Here is a 22339-nt window from a genome sequence, read left to right on the forward strand (position 1 = left end):
AGCTCTGAGAATGCCCCATAAGAAGTTGAGATAACATCTGAAGGGGACCTTATAATTCATCAGTTGCTTAGAGACACTTCATACAGTCGTCTCCCACACAGAGACCTTCCTTCCTTCCTTCCTTCCTTCCTTCCTTCCTTCCTAGCATTTTACCCCATATTTTCAGCACCAAAGGCTCCCAGAACAGCTTACATGAGATCAATGAAAAGATTGATCATCTAAAGACATGATACAAAAGGGAAAGGGCATGAGGAAGGAAGAGGGAAGCAAGTAAACACAGACATCAGTTCTCTAAATAAAGTCACCATTTTCATCAGGGCTGGCACAATATCTCCTGCCACCTGAGGTGGAAAGACATGCTGCTGCCGCTGCCGCTGCCACCACCATGCGGGAGGGGGAGCACAAGCCACCATTACTGAGTGTGGGGAAACGTGGGCTGCTGAACACCGCTGCCAGGGTAATTGCGCACCCCCCCCCCCCGCCCATCGTCGCCACCCGCCTTCCCCTAATGTGTTCTAAGGGCCCCTTTTTCAGAGTGTGGCATTGGCAAGGAGGTGGCCCTGAGGACTACTCGTGCCATGGCTCCAGCTGCTTTCCTGCTGCAGCATTTGCCATAGCAGGGGAGTGCCCACCCACCCAAGCTTCGAGAGGTATGGAGCAGCAGCAGCAGCAGCAGTGGCCTTGAGGCTCCCAGTTGTGGCCTTGCAGGGTCTGCGGATTCACGCTGCTACATCATGGGAGGTTCCGATAAGGGCCAGCTGGAGTGGGAGCAAGTGAGGGAGAAGGAGAGCCAACGGAGCAGTGAGCTGCTTCCCTTCGCTCCATCTGCTGCAGTCTGACGAAATGGCTGCTGCCAGAGGACAGTTGACTGAGGGAGGGAGTCTGCTGGAGCTGGGCTCTCAGCAGAGGCAACGGAATAGCCCGGCCTCCCATCTTTCCCCTGCTGCAAAGTGTACATAATGTGCATAGTACTTTCCAAGTAGATTTTCTCTTCTTTTCAAGTGAGCCTGCATGAACACGGTGTGATGTGCTCACTAATAAGTCAGAATACATCATAAAACGAGTGCAGGCATCCATGTGATGTTTGAACTTCAAATAGAAAATTGTCACGAAACGTGCGTGCCAAGTTTCATTGCAGACTCTCAGAGTTCATTGGAAATCATGTGTTTCTCTTTCCTCTCTACCTTACAAATGGGGCGCAGGGGTGGAGCCCAGCAGTGACTGAATATAAACCATTGAGTGATGACATGGACTTTTGGTTTAAGACCTTCAGTCTGCAGTGCCGATATGAGCATTACAAAACATGTTGCGTTTGGGCTCCCCTCTTTGAAAATGGTTGCAGGGATTGATCTGATATTTGAATTGTGTCTTGAATGTATGGTGCAAACTGCATTTCAATGCTCGATGGAATTATTGTGTTACAAATCAACAAACCAACAGTATGCTGTATGAACAGCTTCAACAGAAGCCTTATTCAGCTTGGCCAACTATATAATGCTCTCTTCTCCCTCAAACACAGGTAACTGCAACAAATGAAGTGGCTTTTAAAGTTCAGGGCAACTAGTTTTAGTATTTAGCAGGCTTAGATGAAAATGAATACAAGATGAATAAGACCTGAATCCCATGGCTAGTTCAGCTTTCAACAGCAGGCATAGACTTCATATTAATTTATGGTAACTGATCCTCTCCTTCCCTTTGTAAATTACATCAAGTTACAATAATCTATATACTGGATGCCTACATTTTTCAAGACTCAGACATACATTCCCTGGTTTATATATTATGTGGTAAATCTTCTAGAAGACAGTGGGCCTGTTCAGACAACACACTAAACCATGGTTAGGCAGCCAACCCTTTTGCAGTAAATGGTTGGTGAGCATGTTTCAACCCTGGTTATGTACCCACCATGGTTAGGAATGGTTCACACAACATGCTAAGCCATAATGTTTAGCTCAAAATGCTTAACCACCATTACTTAGTGTGTTGTCTGAGCAGGGTCAATATAAGGTGCTGGATTCCATATGTATTCAGGACAAAACTGCACATTATTCAGCAATCATGTCCAGTGTGAGCCTGACAGTCTCCTATGCATTGCAAAGCACCCTCGGCACGGAGTGATTTTCAGTGGAAGGCTGAAAGATAATGCATTTTCCCCATCAGCTTTGCTGTTCCCCTGAAACCTGCTCCACTTTAGTGCCCTAGAGACTGACGTCCTGTGTATGGAGTGGGATGGCTGAGGAGAAAGGGTTAACTGCTCCTTTTCCTCTATGGCCATGCTGGGAGTTGTAATTCAATACATTGCAGGGTGCCAAGTTGGACAGGCTACTCTGCTACAAAGTGCCAGATCCTCTCCATAATTGAATTGCCCCACTTAAATTTGGGGTTTTCTTTACATATTCTTTGTCCTTGCACAGTGAAAGCTCATAGTAATTGGTTATTTAAGGTTAGGATTTAAACAAAATTAAAGAAAGGCTATTCATTTCCATGGACAATACTACTACTACTGAAAGCTGTTGGGTCAGCAGGACAGATTAGGGACTCCCTAGGTGAGCTGATGGAGGTGGTCTCGGGTGTACTGCTGAGATCCCCCAGACCGTTGGTTCTGGGGGATGTCAACATTCACGCCAAGGGCACCTTATCCAGGGCAGCTCAGGGTTTCATTGTCTCCATGACAACCAAGGGACTGTCCAACACGCCATCGGCCCAACACATATAGCAGGGCATACTCTAGACCTGTTTTTTGCAACTGGACATGGAGATGGTGATCTGAAAATGGGGAACCTCACATCAGTCCCTTTGTCATGGTCAGATCACTGCTTGCTGAGGTTTAGACTTGCAGCAGTTTTTCTCCTCTGCAAGGGTGGGGGACCTTTTAAGATGGTCTGCCCCAGAGACTAGTGGATCTGGATGGTTTCCAAAGGGCTATGGGGAGTTTTCTGGCTGATAGGGCTGGCACTAGTTCCACTAGTCTCCATCCAGATCTACTTGTCTCTGGGGGCAGACCATCTTAAAAGGTCCCCCACTCCTGTTGAAACCCTGGTTGATCTGTGGAATGCAGAAATTACCTGGGCAGTTGACATGATTGCTCCTAAGCACCGTCTCCTGAATAGAGCTCGTACAGCTCCGTGGTATACTCCAGAGCTAAGAGCGATGAAACGAAATAGGAGACAGCTTGAGGACAGATGGAGACAAACTCCTGGTAGATGCAACCAAACACTGGTAAGTGCCTATAGTAAGGTATATTCAGGGCAGTGAGAGCAGCAAAAAAACAACAACTTTGCTGCCACTATTAAATCATCAATCTGCCACCCAGTGGAGCTTTTCAGTTTATCTTGGGGCTATTACATGCCGGCCCCAAGGACATGGGAGAAACATCTGAGGCCTGCTGTAATGAATTTGCTAGGCACTTCCAGAATAAAATCTTTGGCATCCACCAGGACTTAGACTCCAGCATTATAGCAGGTGAATCTAGTGAGGTATCCAGAGCACAGCCTTGTCCAGTTTTCTTGGATGAGTTTCAGTTGGCACAGCTCGAGGATGTTGACAAGGTGCTTGGACAGATTCATGTGACCACCTCTGTATTGGATCCCCTTGGCTAATAAAAGCTAGCAGGGATGTAACAGTCGGCTGGGCCACGGAAGTGATTAATGCCTCTCTGTGAGAGGGAGTGTTCCTAGGCCATCTGAAAGAAGTGGTAGTGACACCACTCCTGAAGAAAACTTCCCTGGACCCGGAAAATCGTAGTAACTACAGGCCAGTGGCAAATGTTCCATTCCTGGGCAAAGTCCTTGAGCGGGTGGTTGCAGGCCAGCTCTAGACACTCTTTGATGAGACCAATTTTCTGGATCCATTTCAGTTGGGTTTCAGGCCTGGTTTTGGCACAGAAACAGCCTTGGTCACCCTGTATGATGTCTTATGTCTGGAGAAAGACAGGGGGAGTGTGGCTCTGTTGATTCTCCTTGATCTCTCAGCAGCTTTCCATACCATCGACCATGGTATCCTTCTGGGACGACGGGCTGAGTTGGGAGCGGGAGGCACTGCATTGCAGTGGTTCCACTCCTACTTGGCAAGTTGGTTCCAGAAGGTGGTGCTTGGGGAACATTGCTCGGCCCTGTGGATTCTCCAGTATGGGGTTCCGCATGGGTCAGTCTTGTCTTTGTGAACCACCCAGGGAGCTTTGGCTATTGGGTGGTATAAAAATGCAATAAAAAATAAATAAAATAATAATAATAATAATGGAATGATCTCCCAATAAGGCTGACCTGGAGCCAACACTGTTATCTTTTTGGCTCCAGATCAAGATTTTTCTCTTCTCCCAGGCATTTAACGGCATATGCTGAGTTTTATCTGACCCCAGAACAGTTGTTTTAAATGGATATTAAGGAAAACCCCGTAGGGGAGTAAAAAATAGCCAAAGGCAAGGGTGGAACCAAGTAATCTTCTACAATAATATTATTAGTAAAAGGCTTATTAAAGTGCCAGGTGCCTACGCGTTTCAAACGCGGCTGCGTTCTTCTTCAGGGCTCATGCTAGCCTAGCAGCTTCTGCAGACAACTGCACTAATGTTTTAAAGCCCTGAGGAAGAACGCAACAGCGTTCGAAACGCGTGGGCACCTGGCACTTCAATAAAACTTTTACTAATAATATTATTGTAGAAGATAACTTGGTCCCACTCTTGCCTTTGGCTATTTTTTACTCCCTTAAATGGATATTGCCTGTTTTTATGCTTTTAAAGGTTTTTTAAATAATGAATATCAGTTTTTAATGTTCAGTTTTTTAATCTTTGTAAACTACCCAGAGAGCTTCGGCTATGGGGCAGTATATAAATGAAAATAATAATGAAAATAATAATGAAAATAATAATGAAAATAATAATAATAATAATAATAATAATAATAATAATAATAATAATAGCAGCCTTCCCCAACCTGGTGCCCTCCATTGGACTCTTCCTGGGGTTTGTATGCAGTGTGATAGAATGAGTGATAAAAAATGTTTATTGGTTTACTGCATAACAACATGCTTTTTATTTTAACAAATCTACTGGTGGAAATATGGGGGAAAGTAATTATCAGTAATATATAAGAACTGCTTATATTCAAACCCATTTCTGCGCATTATGTTGAGGTGCAAATAGCAAGTAAGGAGAGTATTTCAATATGACCATCCTTTCCCCAGGAGTATCACTGCTTCCCATTGGAGTTGGAGATGGCTACAAGGTAGCACAACTGAGCGCTTTAGCTGGGCCATCTGCTGTTAACAAGATCATAAAGCTGCAACGGTTTGATGAGCTTCCCACTATGGTCACACGGGGTGATGAATTTGTCAAGAAACTTTGCACAGGTAAGGTTCATATCCCTTCAGCAAACCAAAGCAAAAAGAAAACATCAAGATAATAAAATGCATTTGTCACATCTTTTGCTACTTTAGTTGCTATAATTAATATCAGAAATTGCAGTTCTGTTTACGTTACCTAGAAGACGGCCAAATTATACCTTGCTTTATAGATGTTTTGCTAAGAACATATAATGACAGTTGAAGAGCTAGGTTTGTTAAGAGGGAACAGGCCCAGGAAGTGGAGCCCACATGGGATTCCTAACCCAATATACCTAGCTGCTTCTCTGTTTGGTAGCTCAGAACAAATTTGGTTAGAAATCAAAAACTTAGAAAGGTCCCAAGCATCACCACTACCACCACCACCATAACAACAATGAATAATTCCTCCAGTTTGGAAGCAAAACTGGGTCACCCAAAAATAAGGTAGTGGCTTCTACATAATCAGGGTCTCCCTAAGTATGCAGAAGGATACGTTTGTAAGTTTAAAGCAAATGATTTATTCAAAATCACGCAAACAACTCTGTAAGCTTCCAAGACCTATGGAATGTTGAGGGTATGGAGTAAAACAGTTCTGGAGCAGCTCCTCTGGAGAGGAAACTTCATAGTTCACTTCCAATGCTGAAGTCATAAATCCCTGTGCTACTACCTTTTGCTGTCTAATCATAGCTATGCAAAAATCCTAGGTATCTCCAATGTTTTCTGTGGGCAGCATTCACTTCTGCCCCAAGCAGGGGTGGGAAAGGGGAAGGGATCAAGGAACCGCAAGTCTAGCAGTTTTCTAATGTTGAGGACTGTGGAACTATGGAATGCTGAAAGTGCCGCGTTTCTTAAGGATGGATGATGCTAAACTGGTGGCCTCATCTGAGTTCATCTTTGCATCTTTGCAACCTAGAGAATTAGGGGGTAAAACAAAACCAGTATCAAGGACCACCGACTCAATTTTGTAATGGAAACAAATTGGTCACTGTATTGATTCACAGTACTTCATATAATAAATATTATCTTCATGTTTAGCCTGGAGAAGAGAAGATTAAGGATAGACATGATAACGGTGTTCAAATATATGAAAGGCTGCCGTGTAGGAGATGGAGCACTTTTGTTCTCTGTTGCTTCAGAGGGCAGGAATAGCAACAGAAATATAAGGGAAGCACATTTTAGCTAAACATTAGGAGAAACTTCATTACAGGGAGAAGTGTTGAGCCGGGGATGGGCAAACTCACCCAGGTCTGATTCATCAGACACTCACCCCACCACTGCCGTTTGGCCGTGCTCATGGCACTGCACAAGGTTTTTTGATGGCTTGGTGAGCATCCAACAACGCAGCCTGTCTGCCCTCGTCTGAAACTGCCATTGTGCACACAATGGAGGCTTTGGAAATTGTGCATTTCCCTCGTTACGTAAATGGTGGCCATCTGTGTTTTTACTCATGTGCAAATGAGGCCTTTACAGCTGCCATTTATGCAACGGAGGAAATTATGTAATTTCTGGAGCCTCCATTGTCATGCACAGTAGAGGTTGCAGACAAGGGCAGATGGCTACCGGGTGCTCGTTGGGCTGTGCGGGTGCTCAACCCTTGGGCCTACAAACACACTGTGGGAGCCTGACGGGGTCCATAAGGGGATGAACATGGGGGAGTCCGTCGCACTCCCAGACCCAGTCAGGTGCCCATGACATCCCAATGTTCAGCTGGAGTAGATGGAGTAGAATGGAGAAGATGTTCTCTGATGTCACCTGAGGTCTGTGATTCTTTGATCAGCATCTTCTTCCATAACAGCCTAAGTATTTCATCAGCTGCATTGATCCTGTTGCTGCTCCTGAGGTACAAAGTTTTCTTTATGCTGATCAATTCCCAAGAAGCCTGCACAGAGTTGAACATTTTTATTATTTTCATCCACCTTAGTCCATCATGGCTTCTTCAAAGTTGATTTCATAATGCAACTTTATTACATCCTCGATCAATCAACAAAGCATGTAAAAACCAGCCCTAGTTAAAAGGAGAGAGGCTGCATGGTGGTTTATTACAAATTTCTTTAGACTGATTTTCTCTTCTCAGATGCAGAAGCTTGTATTTTTTGAGCCCACCTTTTAGTTGTCTTTATCACCATGAATAAATGAGATGTTCTGAGTGTATCATGATTGTGTATCTTTCAGAGACTCTCCAAGAGTGTATAGATGAGGATGGGAATACAAGAGCAGTAAGTATACATTGCTTATATTTGTCTGACTTTTAGATAGTATGTTACAGGATATGGAAGACCAACTTTTGGCCCATGGGCTAAATCCCCCCACAAAGCTACTTAGAAAGCATCTTCAGTTAATCCCAGTTTTGTGGGATTAGGTTTGTTCACTCAAAGGCTTCTGTGCACAAGGCTTTTATCATGCACTAACGATTGGTTATTCATAGAAATTTGTGGGGCCTTTACATGATGTTGTCAAGCTCCATGGCCTCTCCCATCCTTTGTGACCAGTATTGCAGCTTTTCCCTTAACGGGTAAAATGCAGTTTTAAATCTGGGAAGTACGATATTGCTGCATGTAAATTGCACAATTGTGCTATACCACAGTGGTTGTTTAATAAAACATGTAGAACTTGCAGACAAAGGAAATCCCAGGAAAAAAGTAAAGAGAAGCACATGTAAAGAAGCCGATCTTGATCCTGCAAAGAATCCATAAGAAGAAGCCCCAGTGATGCTGTGGAATAAAAGCAAAGATTAGAGAAGCTCAAAGTATAATGCCTTTAATGGTTAAATTTCTCAATCATAGAATGAGTGTATAAATCCAAATAAGTAATATTGACCTCTCATGGGAAGGAATCTTGTGTGAGTATCTGGAACCTGGTATTTCTAGTAAATTTTAATCAAGGTACAGTTTCACCCAGAAGGAAAATAATGTTTTCACATTGTAAGAGCGAGACCACACTTCAGTGGAAGGTTTCTGTCTTGGATTTGTGTGCCAGTTGCCCTGACTATGCCTAAGCATATATGTTCCATAAGTGTGAAGTCCTTACTGCTAAGTGGAGTCATCTTTATTATAGCATTTGACCACTCGTGAGAGGGAGCCGGTTTGTGTGGCCAAATATATTTCTAGTCCCAGAATTATTGCTGAGCGGCAACAGTGCGCCTGCTTTGTATGCATGCATGAAGCCCCAGGCTCAGTCCCGCGTATCTCCAGTTAAGAGGATTTGGAGGGCTGAGAGATACACCAAAGTACTTTTGCTTGTCAGAAGAGACAGTACTGGGCTGGGTGGACCAATATTATTATTTTTTATTTTTTATTTAAGGATTTTTATGCCGCCATTCAGCCAAAAAAGGCTCTCACAGCGGCTTACAAAAGTATTTCTTGACAGTCCCTGCCCACAGGCTTACAATCTAAAAGACATGACACAAAAGGAAAGGGGATTGGGAGGGAGGAGGAGGAGGGGGAAAAGGAAAGCAAACTCAGGCACTACAATCTTAGTTACAAAGTTCAGCAGTTACAGGTGACAGCAGGAGGGAGGGGGCTCTCAGCTGGAGCTGGACCCAGGCACGGTGGAGAGGTGCCTGGCTGCTTTCCTCCCTCACTGGTGGCCTCTCCAGAGACAGTTGACAGCAGGAGGGAGGGGGCTCTCAGCTGGAGCTGGACCCAGGCACGGTGGAGAGGTGCCTGGCTGCTGCTTCCTCCCTCACTGGTGGCCTCTCCAGAGACAGTTGACAGCAGGAGGGAGGGGGCTCTCAGCTGGAGCTGGACCCAGGCACGGTGGAGAGGTGCCTGGCTGCTTTCCTCCCTCACTGGTGGCCTCTCCAGAGACAGTTGGTAGCAGGAGGGAGGGGGCTCTCAGCTGGAGCTGGACCCAGGCACGGTGGAGAGGTGCCTGGCTGCTTTCCTCCCTCACTGGTGGCCTCTCCAGAGACAGTTGGTAGCAGGAGGGAGGGGGCTCTCAGCTGGAGCTGGACCCAGGCACGGTGGAGAGGTGCCTGGCTGCTTTCCTCCCTCACTGGTGGCCTCTCCAGAGACAGTTGACAGCAGGAGGGAGGGGGCTCTCAGCTGGAGCTGGACCCAGGCACGGTGGAGAGGTGCCTGGCTGCTTTCCTCCCTCACTGGTGGCCTCTCCAGAGACAGTTGGTAGCAGGAGGGAGGGGGCTCTCAGCTGGAGCTGGACCCAGGCACGGTGGAGAGGTGCCTGGCTGCTTTCCTCCCTCACTGGTGGCCTCTCCAGAGACAGTTGGTAGCAGGAGGGAGGGGGCTCTCAGCTGGAGCTGGACCCAGGCACGGTGGAGAGGTGCCTGGCTGCTTTCCTCCCTCACTGGTGGCCTCTCCAGAGACAGTTGACAGCAGGAGGGAGGGGGCTCTCAGCTGGAGCTGGACCCAGGCACGGTGGAGAGGTGCCTGGCTGCTTTCCTCCCTCACTGGTGGCCTCTCCAGAGACAGTTGGTAGCAGGAGGGAGGGGGCTCTCAGCTGGAGCTGGACCCAGGCACGGTGGAGAGGTGCCTGGCTGCTTTCCTCCCTCACTGGTGGCCTCTCCAGAGACAGTTGACAGCAGGAGGGAGGGGGCTCTCAGCTGGAGCTGGACCCAGGCACGGTGGAGAGGTGCCTGGCTGCTTTCCTCCCTCACTGGTGGCCTCTCCAGAGACAGTTGGTAGCAGGAGGGAGGGGGCTCTCAGCTGGAGCTGGACCCAGGCACGGTGGAGAGGTGCCTGGCTGCTTTCCTCCCTCACTGGTGGCCTCTCCAGAGACAGTTGGTAGCAGGAGGGAGGGGTGCTCTCAGCTGGAGCTGGACCCAGGCACGGTGGAGAGGTGCCTGGCTGCTGCATCCTCCCTCACTGGTGGCCTCTCCAGAGACAGTTGGTAGCAGGAGGGAGGGGGCTCTCAGCTGGAGCTGGACCCAGGCATGGTGGAGAGGTGCCTGGCTGCTGCTTCCTCCCTCACTGGTGGCCTCTCCAGAGACAGTTGGTAGCAGGAGGGAGGGGGCTCTCAGCTGGAGCTGGACCCAGGCACGGTGGAGAGGTGCCTGGCTGCTTTCCTCCCTCACTGGTGGCCTCTCCAGAGACAGTTGGTAGCAGGAGGGAGGGGTGCTCTCAGCTGGAGCTGGACCCAGGCACGGTGGAGAGGTGCCTGGCTGCTGCATCCTCCCTCACTGGTGGCCTCTCCAGAGACAGTTGGTAGCAGGAGGGAGGGGGCTCTCAGCTGGAGCTGGACCCAGGCATGGTGGAGAGGTGCCTGGCTGCTTTCCTCCCTCACTGGTGGCCTCTCCAGAGACAGTTGGTAGCAGGAGGGAGGGGTGCTCTCAGCTGGAGCTGGACCCAGGCACGGTGGAGAGGTGCCTGGCTGCTGCATCCTCCCTCACTGGTGGCCTCTCCAGAGACAGTTGGTAGCAGGAGGGAGGGGGCTCTCAGCTGGAGCTGGACCCAGGCACGGTGGAGAGGTGCCTGGCTGCTGCTTCCTCCCTCACTGGTGGCCTATTATAAAGTAGCTTCATATATTCATCGTGCTCCCTTGCCGCCAAGTACGAAGTTGTCCATTATTGTTATAGAACATATTTCCATGGAACTATAGAACCCCACATATGGATATTTCTGGAAGAGAAAGTGCTGGGCAGCTACATGTCTTCGAGAGCATCTCCATATGGCACTAATCTGGTGGGATTGGGTTGGTTGCGGAGTGAGTTCTGAGCTCATTTGAGGTAAAATGCCTTTGAGGTTAAAAGTTCTTAGTCAGGGAATAAGTGACTAAATCCAAATAGGTAAATTAATATTCCTCTTGTGAGAGGAAGTTTTCCTGTGTTCTTTTCTGGCATGCTGGGAAACGCATCTGCTTTGATTGACTCTTTAATTGATTTTTTTTTAAATGGAAAATATGTTTAATTTCTGTTACACACTTCTTCAGAGCATTGGTGTCTTACGAATGAGACATGTAATACTTAAACAAAACATCATTGTATATCATAGAGCTGTATATAAATCTTTTTAGTTGCTTGCTTCACTTCAGTGAGTTGAGAAAGAAAGTTTTTGCTATCTTCATATTTCTTGGTACTTAGAAAAAGATCCTGATGCTTCTACTTTTATAGCTTTATGTATAACTAAACATTTTCTTTAAAAAACCAACAAATCTCAAGGAAACCTTTAGAAGGAGTTACTCAGAAAAAAAAGCTCTATACATTTCCTAGCAACCTACAGAGATCATAAAGGGGAAATGCATTCATATTGAATGTCTACTCTCAGCATTTATGACTATAGGTCTGGCAGCTTTGTACTAGTCCTAATGATATCTCAGACCTCAGAGCCAATGGGTGGGAATGGGGCAAATGCCTCTAGACAGCAAGTTTTCTGTAGCCGATATTGCTAAGTATTAGACTATGAATTATAGTAGGTCTATCCTGATACATGGTCACCTAATATACTTTCTTGAGTTCTACAGTTGAGCTTATTTTGAATAACTATCATGGTCACACCTGGTTGTAAGTCTACAGAGCACTTAGGAAGGTCTGGAGGGAACTGAAAGCTCGATCACACCAGGGGTTAACACGCTCCCTACCTTTGCTTCTCCGCCCGTGTTTTCATTCCTCAGTTACTTCCTCTTTCAAAAGAGGAAGTACAGAACCAGCATGAGGCCCATGGAGTCTGCTGTTCTAATGGCGCTGCTTCTTCTTCACACAGCAGGAGAGAGCAGCAATTCCAAGTTTAAAAAAACATTGAACTTAATGAGGGTTTTTTTGTCGCGCAAGGAAGGCCAGAAGGGGCGCAAGGGCCGCAACGTCATGGGAGGGACCTGAGCAAACCCCGTGAGTGCCCAGTAAGGAGCATGCAATAAAATGCTCTTCGGATAGAGCTTTTAGAGCTCCATCAGATGGGAGGAAATCATGCTTGCCTATCGTTGCTTCTCCTCTGCTGATTTTGTTGCTCGATACTTCCTCTTTCTCTCAGGGAGAGGAAAGGGGAAGTAAAAAGTGCACGTGGCCCAATCAGGACTTGTCATTGTTGCATCATTTTTGCTGCACAGAGCAGGAGATAGTAGCAACTTCCATCTTCAAAAATAATACGGACTTACTGGGGCTAGAAAGGGCTGGAGAGTGCGCGGGAGGCAGGCGCCAACATCATGAGAGGGGCCCGTGAAAATCCATGAATGCTCAGTAATGAGTGTGCAATAAAACACTTGTCTGATGACACCCCAAGCCTCTATTCATATGTTTGGTGATGGGATGATATCATTGCATGGTGGATGAATGAGCTTGCCTTCCATTAAAGCAATTATTTATTATTTATTTATTTATTTATTTTTATTACATTTATATACCACCCCACAGCCAAAGCTCTCTGGGCGGTTTACAACAATTAAAAATAGTAAACATTAAAAGTATACAAAAAATTAAAAAACATAAAAACAGTATAAAAACAAGAGTATCCATTTAAAAACAACAATTCTGGGGTCCATTAAAAACAAACTTAACGTTGTTAAATGCTGTTAAAATGCCTGGGAGAAGAGAAAAGTCTTGACCTGGCGCCGAAAAGATAACAATGTTGGCGCCAGGCGAGCCTCATCGGGGAGATCATTCCACAGTCGGGCTTAGTTTGAATCGGGCACTGCTTACAGACACCCAGCATAGCAGAGGCCCTGCTTGCAAGATTCTAGCCCTCCTTTTTTCAAGGAGGAAGGGTCATGCAATCAAGGCATTTCTATGGAGGATGTAGTTTCAGCTTTGTTGCTGCAGGGGCAGGAGGCGGTTAGTGAAATACCCCACGAGACCCACAATATTAGTTTTTAGTAATAATAAATATTTTACCTATTATTTTACTTTGACAGTTATGATACTTTTCTAATAGTTTGAGTTTAAAACATACTTCTGAGTTCTGCCACCACAGACACATTCCTGGTGATTGGGCATTTTACCACTCTAGGATACACTGGAAACTGGCTGAGGTAATAAAATGTACCCAACGCACATTTGTGTATATTTTTATGAGAGTTATGCAAGGGTTAATATTTTCACACCCATAAAAGAACCCTAACATATTGCTTTCTGTGGCCACTAAACAGCAACCACCAACTGAATGATCTTTGATATTTTTTAAAACAAATGCTGAATCCTATTTTCATTATGTCATTTTGCACAGCCTGGTGACAAATGGACATTGTCAGATGAGTGTCACACTGTGATATGCTTACCAGGTGGCCGTACAATTCTGGAGAGCCACCTGATTAATTGTGAGAAGATGCCCAGGCCAACATGTCGCAACAATTTTCCTGCTATCAGAACGGAAGAAACTTGTGGTTGCCGGTGGGTGTGTCCATGTAAGTATATGTTCTATCACGTATCGCCCTCCTTCAAGTGTGATTATAAATTCAAATAAAAAATGCTGCTTGGTGGGTTGAGCTAGGGTAATTTAAGGAACAATCAGAAGGGCTTCAGCTGATTCGTACTTAAAATTTAACACCAGGCAACATATTACACTCAACAGGAGAGGAGCAGCCCGGCTTTACCTGTTAGGAACTTGTTAAGAAGGCTCCCTGGCACCTAGCAAGAAAAGGTGGAAGGGATCACCATCAAACACATAGGGAAAGCCACCTGACAGCTTTCTTTGTCTGTGGTTTATCTTGAGTTATTCCCCTTCTTAGTAGCTAGTTTTCCCTTGCAGTTGGGAGAGAAAGGTGTGAGGAAAATTAGCAGCTAAGGAAAGAGAAGTCAGTCTGTAAGCACCTTGAAAACAATGCAGTGATTACTAGAAGCCAACAGGGATTTGTCAGGAACAAATCCTGTCAGACTAATTTGATCTCATTTTTTGATATGGCAACCTCCCTTGTGGACTGTGGGAATGTTGTGGATGTCATATATCTTGACTTCAGCAAAACTAAGTGGGCTAAATGGAACAACTATTAGATGGATTCACAGCTGGCTACAGAATCGGACTCAAAGAGTACTTATCAATGGTGCTGTCTCAAACTGGGGAGAGGCAATGAGTGGGGTGCCGTAGGGCTCAGTCCTGGGCCCAATGCTCTTCAACATTTTTATTAATGATTTGGACAAGGAGGTACAGGGAAACTTATCAAGTTTGCAGATGACACAAAATTGAGTAGGATAGCTAATACCCTGGAAGACAGGAACAAACTTTGAAGTGATTTTGATAGGCCGGAGTGCTGGGCTAGAAAACAACAGAATGAAATTTAATAGGGATAAATGCGAAGTTCTACATTTAGGAAATAGAAACCAAATGCACAGTTACAAGATGGGGGACACTTGGCTCAGCAATACTACAAATGAGAAGGATCTTGCAATTGTTGTAGATCACAAGCTGAATATGAGCCAACAGTGTGATATGGCTGCAAGAAAGGCAAATGCTATTTTGGGCTGCATTAATAGAAATATAGCTTCCAAATCGCTTGAGGTACTGGTTCCTCTCTATTCGGCCGTGGTTAGGCCTCATCTAGAGTATTGCGTCCAGTTCTGGGCACCACAATTCAAGAAGGACGCAGACAACCTGGAGCATGTTCAGAGGAGGGCAACCAGGATGATCAGGGGTCTGGAAACAAAGCCCTATGAAGAGAGACTGAAAGAACTGGGCATGTTTAGCCTGGAGAAGATTGAGTGGAGACATGATAGCACTCTTCAAATACTTAAAAGGTTGTCACACAGAGGAGGGCCAGGATCTCTTATTGATCCTCTCAGAGTGCAGGACACAGAATAACGGGCTTAAGTTACAGGAAGCCAGATTCCAGCTGGACATCAGGAAAAATTTCCTGACTGTTAGAGCAGTATGACAATGGAACCAGTTACCTAGGCAGGTTGTGGGCTATCCCACACTAGAGGCATTCAGGAGGCAGCTGGACAACCATCTGTCAAGTATGCTTTAGGGTGGATTCCTGCATTGAGCAGGGAGTTGGACTCAATGGCCTTATAGGACCCTTTCAACTGTTCTATTCTATAATTCTGTGAGATAATTGGAGATAAACACATGGAGCAAGCCAACTAGAAATGTCTTCCCTTTGTCTTTGGGGTTAATGCACATTATAAACAAGCACATGTAAGAGAAATCCAATTGCATTTTTAGAAAAGGGAAATCTCCTTTGGGAGGGGGAAATTTGGAGCAGAGAAACAGAGGGCAGTGGGGGTTACATATAGGGATGCTTATGAATTCTGTTGGATTGTACATTTAATTTCAGATCATGGCATTCTCTTATAGCTTCATCCCACGTACCTGTTTCCCTCGAATTGTCCCATACAGTGTAATGCTGTTGTTGTTAGCTAAATCACACCCCGGGCGGCAACGCTCCTAAGATCCTTTGCATACCAGGAAAGGGGTTAAGGGGGAGGAATGTAAAAAGTCATAAAAAATCAACGCATAACCCAATCTGATTAAAATTTTGTATGCTTAAAGCTCTCCTTAATATCTATAACTGTGCCAATTTTGATGTCTTTATCTTTAAAACTTACGCAGATGTAAGCATTTTTTAAATTTGAAGTTTAAACCTGTGAAATCCTCTTCCTGCTCCCCCAGTGGCTGTTCAGAAAACAACAAATGATTCGCTGTGCAGTCTAAAGAGACCTATAACATTCCGGTGCATCTCTAGGCTTCAGTGTGCAAATCTGACAGCCTGTGGCACATTGGCATCATCGATCTCCTTGATGTTCTAGCTTCCTCTGACCCAGGGCTTCTGTACATGCCTCCGAATCAACCCAGGGGCAAAGCCCTGAAGCTCTGAACTAAAGAAGTCGGGGACTTACCCTGACTTTTTTAGATTGGAGCAAGGCTCTGCACCTCTGCAGAGCCTTGTTAAGGGAAAATAAATAAAATTTAAAGGGGGGTTTGGAAATCCCACCAGGGAGGGAGCACCCCGTTCCTCCCCACCTTGTCCCCCCGAGTTGGCTGTAAATGCAATCCTTTGCATTTACAGCTAACCAAAACAAAACACACACATGTAAGTCCCATTTTCTCATGAAACCCCCACTAACCAGAGAAGAAGGGGTGCAGATGCTCCCAGGCGCCCCTGGACTGGCCTCGTAAGTGCTCAGGTGGGCGGGCTTGGCGGCGGTGATGCCTGGAAACCCTCAACTGCGCTCCTTCCCATGAAGATTTACATGTGTTAATCTGCTCATCATTGTCCGTGTTTTCACTTATCATTTTGTGAATGGCAACTCTTAAGTATTAATCACTATCTGTACTTTTTTAAAATTTCAATTCCCTCTGGTCACATAGTTTACATCCCCTGCCCCCAGCATGTGTATATAAATCTGCCACTTTGAGGTTAGTACCTGGTGCTTCTGATGAAGTGGACAGTGTCCAGGAAATCTTATACCAGAATAAATTTGGAAGGCAAAAGCTGATTTTTTAAAAGGCACGTTGGCATGTTGCTTCCTTTTTCAAAGACCTTCTATTTCTTATGACTTGGTTCTTTGGGATTTCTATGACAAGTAATATCATAACACAAAACAAAACAAAAACCCCAAGGTTGCATACATCTTTCAAGACATTGACCTGGTTTGCACAATCAAAACAAGCCACTGTGGCTTAAATGAGCCACCATGGCTTGTTGTGAGCTGCAGTGCATGCTGGGTGAGATTAACATAATCACTGCCTGGTTGAGGTTTATTGTGTTGTCCAACAAGCATTGCTTGTTGGAGGATTAAACAACCCTTATATACCCTACCAGCCCATGGGTCATTTGAGTGTCGTTTAACCCTCCAGTAGGTCTTGCCATCCAGGTTGGGCAACATGACATGTTGCGCCTGGATGGGTCATGATGGAAAAGATGACTAGCACATGCCACCAACTAAAACAAGCCATGGTGGCTTATTAAATCATGTGAATAGCCCCGTCGAGAGCGTCTGGATTAAAATAAATGGGGCTAGGAATAAAAAGAATATGATAATCGGAGTCTACTACCGACCACCCAATCAAGGAGAAGACGAGGACGAAACTTTTGAGAAACAAATTACCAGTGTTTCAAGGAAGTGTGATGTAGTAGTGATGGGGGACTTCAATTACCCTGATATCTGTTGGGAGACCATTACTGCCAAAAGCGGCCCTTCCAAGAAATTCCTGACATGTATGGGTGATAACTTTCTCCTACAGAAAGTGGTCGAAGGAACTAGAGGATCGGCAATCCTTGACTTGTTATTGACCAATAGGGATGACTTAGTGGATAAAGTGGCAGTTACGGGAACTCTGGGGGAAAGTGACCACGTCATACTTGAATTCTTGATTATGAAGGAGACAAAAGTCGAGCGTAGCCATACACGTACTCTGGATTTTAGGAAAGCTGATTTTAATAAACTCAGAACTATAATAAGTAAGGTCCCGTGGCAAGGGAGCCTAAAGAGAAAAGGAGTGCAGGATGGGTGGGAGTATCTAAAAAATGAAATTTTAAAGGCACAGTTACAAACAATTCCAACAAGGAGAAAAGATAGAAGACAACAGAGGAAACCAATGTGGCTCCACAAAAAGCTTATTGATGAACTGAAAACAAAAAGGGATACATATAGGAAGTGGAAGGAAGGCCAGGCTACAAAAGAAGAGTACAGACAAGTGGCGCAGAAGTGCCGAAATGGCGTCAGGAAGGCTAAAGCTGTGAATGAGCTGAGATTAGCGAGGGATGCTAAAAGCAATAAAAAGGCTTTCTTCAGATATGTGAGTAGTAAAAGACAGAGGAAAGAAATGGTGGTTCAACTGCTTAATGAGGATGGCAAATTGATAACAGATGACAAAGAAAAGGCTGAAGTGCTCAATTCCTACTTTGCCTCGGTCTTCTCCCAAAAGCGGGTCTATGCCCCCCCTGGAAAAAGTGAAGCAGAAGTTGAGGGGGCAGGATTGCAGTTTGAGATTGATAAACAAATGGTCAAAGAACACCTAATTTCCTTGAATGAGTTCAAATCTCCAGGGCCCGATGAACTGCATCCAAGAGTAATGAAGGAGCTAGCGGAAGAACTCTCAGAACCTTTGTCTATTATCTTTGCAAAATCATGGAAGACGGGTGAGGTGCCGGATGACTGGAGGAGGGCTAACGTTGTCCCTATCTTCAAAAAGGAGGAACCTGGGAACTACAGACCAGTCAGTCTGACATCCATCCCTGGGAAAATTCTGGAGCAGATTATAAAGAAGTCAATCTGTAAACACGTTGAAACCAATGCAGTGATTACTAGAAGCCAACATGGATTTGTCAGGAACAAATCCTGTCAGACTAATTTGATCTCATTTTTTGATAGGATAACCTCCCTTGTGGACTGTGGGAATGCTGTGGACGTCATATATCTTGACTTCAGCAAAGCTTTTGACAAAGTACCACATGACATTCTGATTAACAAACTAGCTAAAAGTGGGCTAGATGGAACAACTATTAGGTGGATCCACAGTTGGCTACAGAATCGGACTCAAAGAGTACTTATCAATGGAACCTTCTCAAACTGGGGAGAGGCAACGAGTGGGGTGCCGCAGGGCTCAGTCCTGGGCCCAGTGCTCTTCAACATTTTTATTAATGATTTGGACGAGGAGGTGTAGGGAACGCTGATCAAATTTGCAGATGACACCAAATTGGGTGGGATAGCTAATACCCTGGAAGACAGAAACAAACTTCAAAGTGATCTTGATAGGCTGGAGTGCTGGGCTGAAAACAACAGAATGAAATTTAATAGGGATAAATGCCAAGTTCTACATTTAGGGAATAGAAACCAATTGCACAGTTACAAGATGGGGGACACTTGGCTCAGCAATACTACAAACGAGAAAGATCTTGGAATTGTTGTAGATCACAAGCTGAATATGAGCCAACAGTGCGATATGGCTGCAAGAAAGGCAAATGCTATTTTGGGCTGCATTAATAGAAGTATAGCTTCCAAATCACGTGAGGTACTGGTTCCTCTCTATTCGGCCCTGGTTAGGCCTCATCTAGACTATTGCGTCCAGTTCTGGGCTCCACAATTCAAGAAGGATGCAGACAAGCTGGAGCGTGTTCAGAAGAGGGCAACCAGGATGATCAGAGGTCTAGAAACAAAGCCCTATGAAGAGAGACTGAAAGAACTGGGCATGTTTAGCCTGGAGAAGAGAAGATTGAGGGGAGACATGATAGCACTCTTCAAATACTTAAAAGGTTGTCACACAGAGGAGGGCCAGGATCTCTTCTTGATCCTCCCAGAGTGCAGGACACGGAATAACGGGCTCAAGTTAAAGGAAGCCAGATTCCGGCTGGACATCAGGAAAAACTTCCTGACTGTTAGAGCAGTGCGACAATGGAATCAGCTACCTAGGGAGGTTGTGGGCTCTCCCACACTAGAGGCATTCAAGAGGCAGCTGGACAACCATCTGTCAGGGATGCTTTACGGTGGATTCCTGCATTGAGCAGGGGGTTGGACTCGATGGCCTTGTAGGCCCCTTCCAACTCTGCTATTCTATGATTCTATGATTCTATGAACTGGGTCAGTGTCCCACTGCTTTACTTCTCCTTTTTCCTTACAACAGCCTTCTGAACTGCAACCTGCATCAGGCCCTGCCAGTATGGCAGGTGATTGAGGATGATAGGAATTGTAGTAAAAAAATCTAGAGAGCCCAAGTTGGGGGAGGCTGCCTTACAGCATCTATGAAAGACATATACTTAACAAAATAATCTGGTCCTCTGGTGGTCATCTTTTGTTTAACTACCTCTTTACAGGCACGTGCATGAGAAGCTCGACCACTCATATTGTCACCTTTGATGGGCTGGACTTTAAACTCACAGGCAATTGCTCCTACACATTGTTTGAAGACAAAGAACATGATGTTGCAGTGGTTCTTCACAATGGGCCCTGCAGTTCAACCCCAAGACTCAACTGCATGAATGCCATTGAGGTCACACACAAGGACTTGTCTGTGCAACTCTATAGCAACATGATGGTAAGCCAATGCAACAGAAATATTATGGTAGGGCAAGTGAAAAGATAGCTAGCTTTGGTTTTAACTTGCCGATTTGGTGGCTGTTAAATGTTAAGAAACATTTTAAAATTTACATTTTGTGTAGCAGTGATCTGAACCAATCAGAAACTGCCTTTGGGGGTAGGGACACAGCCGATGAAGGCACAGAGCAGTCTTTATGTCTCTCCTCTGCACTTATTGGCTGAGTTCTCCACCAATGGAAGTGTCTAGTTGGTTCAAATTGTTGAAACTCAAAACCCAAGTTAAACAAAATATTGTGCATGGGCCAGCCAGAGCAGCAGCAGGAGCCATGGGAAGAAAATGGTTGGACAGTAGTGGGGTTGGGTGGCTGGAGCAGCTGCAGGTAGGAGAGGGGCATGGTGGTGTGCAGGCTGTGATGGCTGGCAGGTGGGGGGCATCAGCTGCAGTGAGTAGGTGGGTAGAGAAAGGGCTGTGGTAAGGGGGTGGGTGTTTAGGGGCAGCAATGCCATTAGGTGGGTGGGTGCCCAAAACAGGGGCTGTGTGGGTAGGTGTTCTGGGGTCTCAGCATCAGGAGGTGGGTGGGGCAATTGGCAATGGCAGGTCAGTGGGCAAGGGGCTGGGGTTGGCAGGTGGGTGTCTTTGTCAGAACAGGCAGAACAGGCAGGGGGCTTCATGGGGGGCCTTCAGCAACACTATGCTCAGGGCCCAGTGGAGTCTGGGCTGACCAGCCCTGACTGCTGTCATCTCATGAGGACAGAGTCCCTGTGGCAGCTGCCCCTTAAACTTCCTATCAGTTAGGGAGGAGTGGAGCTCTTACCACAGGATATAGTGATGGACACCAATTTGGATGGCTTTAAAAGGGGGTTGGAGAAATTCCTGGAGGAGAAGGCTATCCATGGCAATTAGTCCTGATGGCTATGTGCTACCTCCAGTATCAGAGGCAGTAAGCCTATAAACACCAATTGTTGGGGGAAATGGACAGGAGTCCTGCTTGTGGGTTCTCATCCATGTGGGAACAAATGATGTCGCCAAGCAGAGCTACTAAGAAATCATTTCAGACTTTGAAGTTCTGGGAAGGAAACTGAAGAACTTTGGGGCCCAGGTAGTTTTCTCATCCATCCTCCCGGTTCTTGGAAGAGGATTAGAAAGGGAAAGAAAAATACTCCGGATGAATGACTGGCTTCGAAGGTGGTGCCGTCGTGAGAGTTTTGGATTCTGGGACCACGGGCTACGCTACTTGGAACATGGACTGCTGGCAAGGGATGGGTTGCACCTCACAAGGGCTGGAAAGAATGAGTTCGGCCACAGCATGAAGAACTTCATCAGGAGGGCTTTAAACTGAATCTTACGGGGGCGGGAGACGTAAATTTTGAGGCAACAATGGATGAAGGCCAATGCACCACAGTACAGAGAACAGCTCCAACAGTGTCCCAAAATAGTGTCTGCAACAATGTAGGAACAAAGCCAGACTGTAAAACACATGGTTTTCGATGTCTATATACTAATGCCCAGACCATGGGAAACAAACAGAACGAACTTGAACTCTTATTACATGAAGGCAAATACGACTTGATAGGTATAACTGAAACTTGGTGGGATGACTCCCATGACTGGAATATAGCAATTGAAGGATATAACTTGTTCAAAAAGAACAGAAGAAATAGAAATGGAGGTGGAGTTGCACTATATGTTAAAAATACCTATCCCTGCACAGAAATACAGGCGGATGAGACTGGGAGCCCCGTCGAGAGCATCTGGATTAAAATTAATGGGGCTAGGAATAAAAAGAATATAATAATCGGATTCTACTACCGACCACCCAATCAAGGAGAAGACGAGGATGAAACTTTTGAGAAACAAATTGCCAGTGTTTCAAGGAAGTGTGATGTAGTAGTGATGGGGGACTTCAATTACCCTGATATCTGTTGGGAGACCATTACTGCCAAAAACGGCCCTTCCAAGAAATTCCTGACATGTACGGGTGATAACTTTCTCCTACAGAAAGTGGTGGAAGGAACTAGAGGATCGGCAATCCTTGACTTGTTATTGACCAATAGGGATGACTTAGTGGATAAAGTGGCAGTTACGGGAACTCTGGGGGAAAGTGACCACGTCATACTTGAACTATTGATTATGAAGGAGACAAAAGTCGAGAGTAGCCATACACGTAC

The 22339-nt window shown here is 45.7% G+C and overlaps 1 protein-coding gene across 2 annotated transcripts in view; it reads left to right on the forward strand.

The window, feature by feature from the left end:
• VWF (von Willebrand factor) overlaps positions 1-22339 on the forward strand; it is a 250378-nt gene that overhangs the window by 125783 nt on the left and 102256 nt on the right. For both annotated transcript variants that reach the window (XM_063134384.1, XM_063134386.1), the window contains exons 32-35: positions 5179-5343; positions 7489-7532; positions 13425-13602; positions 19948-20168. In XM_063134384.1, the coding sequence (XP_062990454.1) occupies positions 5179-5343; positions 7489-7532; positions 13425-13602; positions 19948-20168 (608 nt within the window). The remainder of the gene's footprint in view (positions 1-5178; positions 5344-7488; positions 7533-13424; positions 13603-19947; positions 20169-22339) is intronic.

The sequence above is a fragment of the Elgaria multicarinata genome, chromosome 9 (assembly GCF_023053635.1).
Source record: "Elgaria multicarinata webbii isolate HBS135686 ecotype San Diego chromosome 9, rElgMul1.1.pri, whole genome shotgun sequence".
NCBI classification, from domain to species: Eukaryota; Metazoa; Chordata; class Lepidosauria; order Squamata; family Anguidae; genus Elgaria; species Elgaria multicarinata.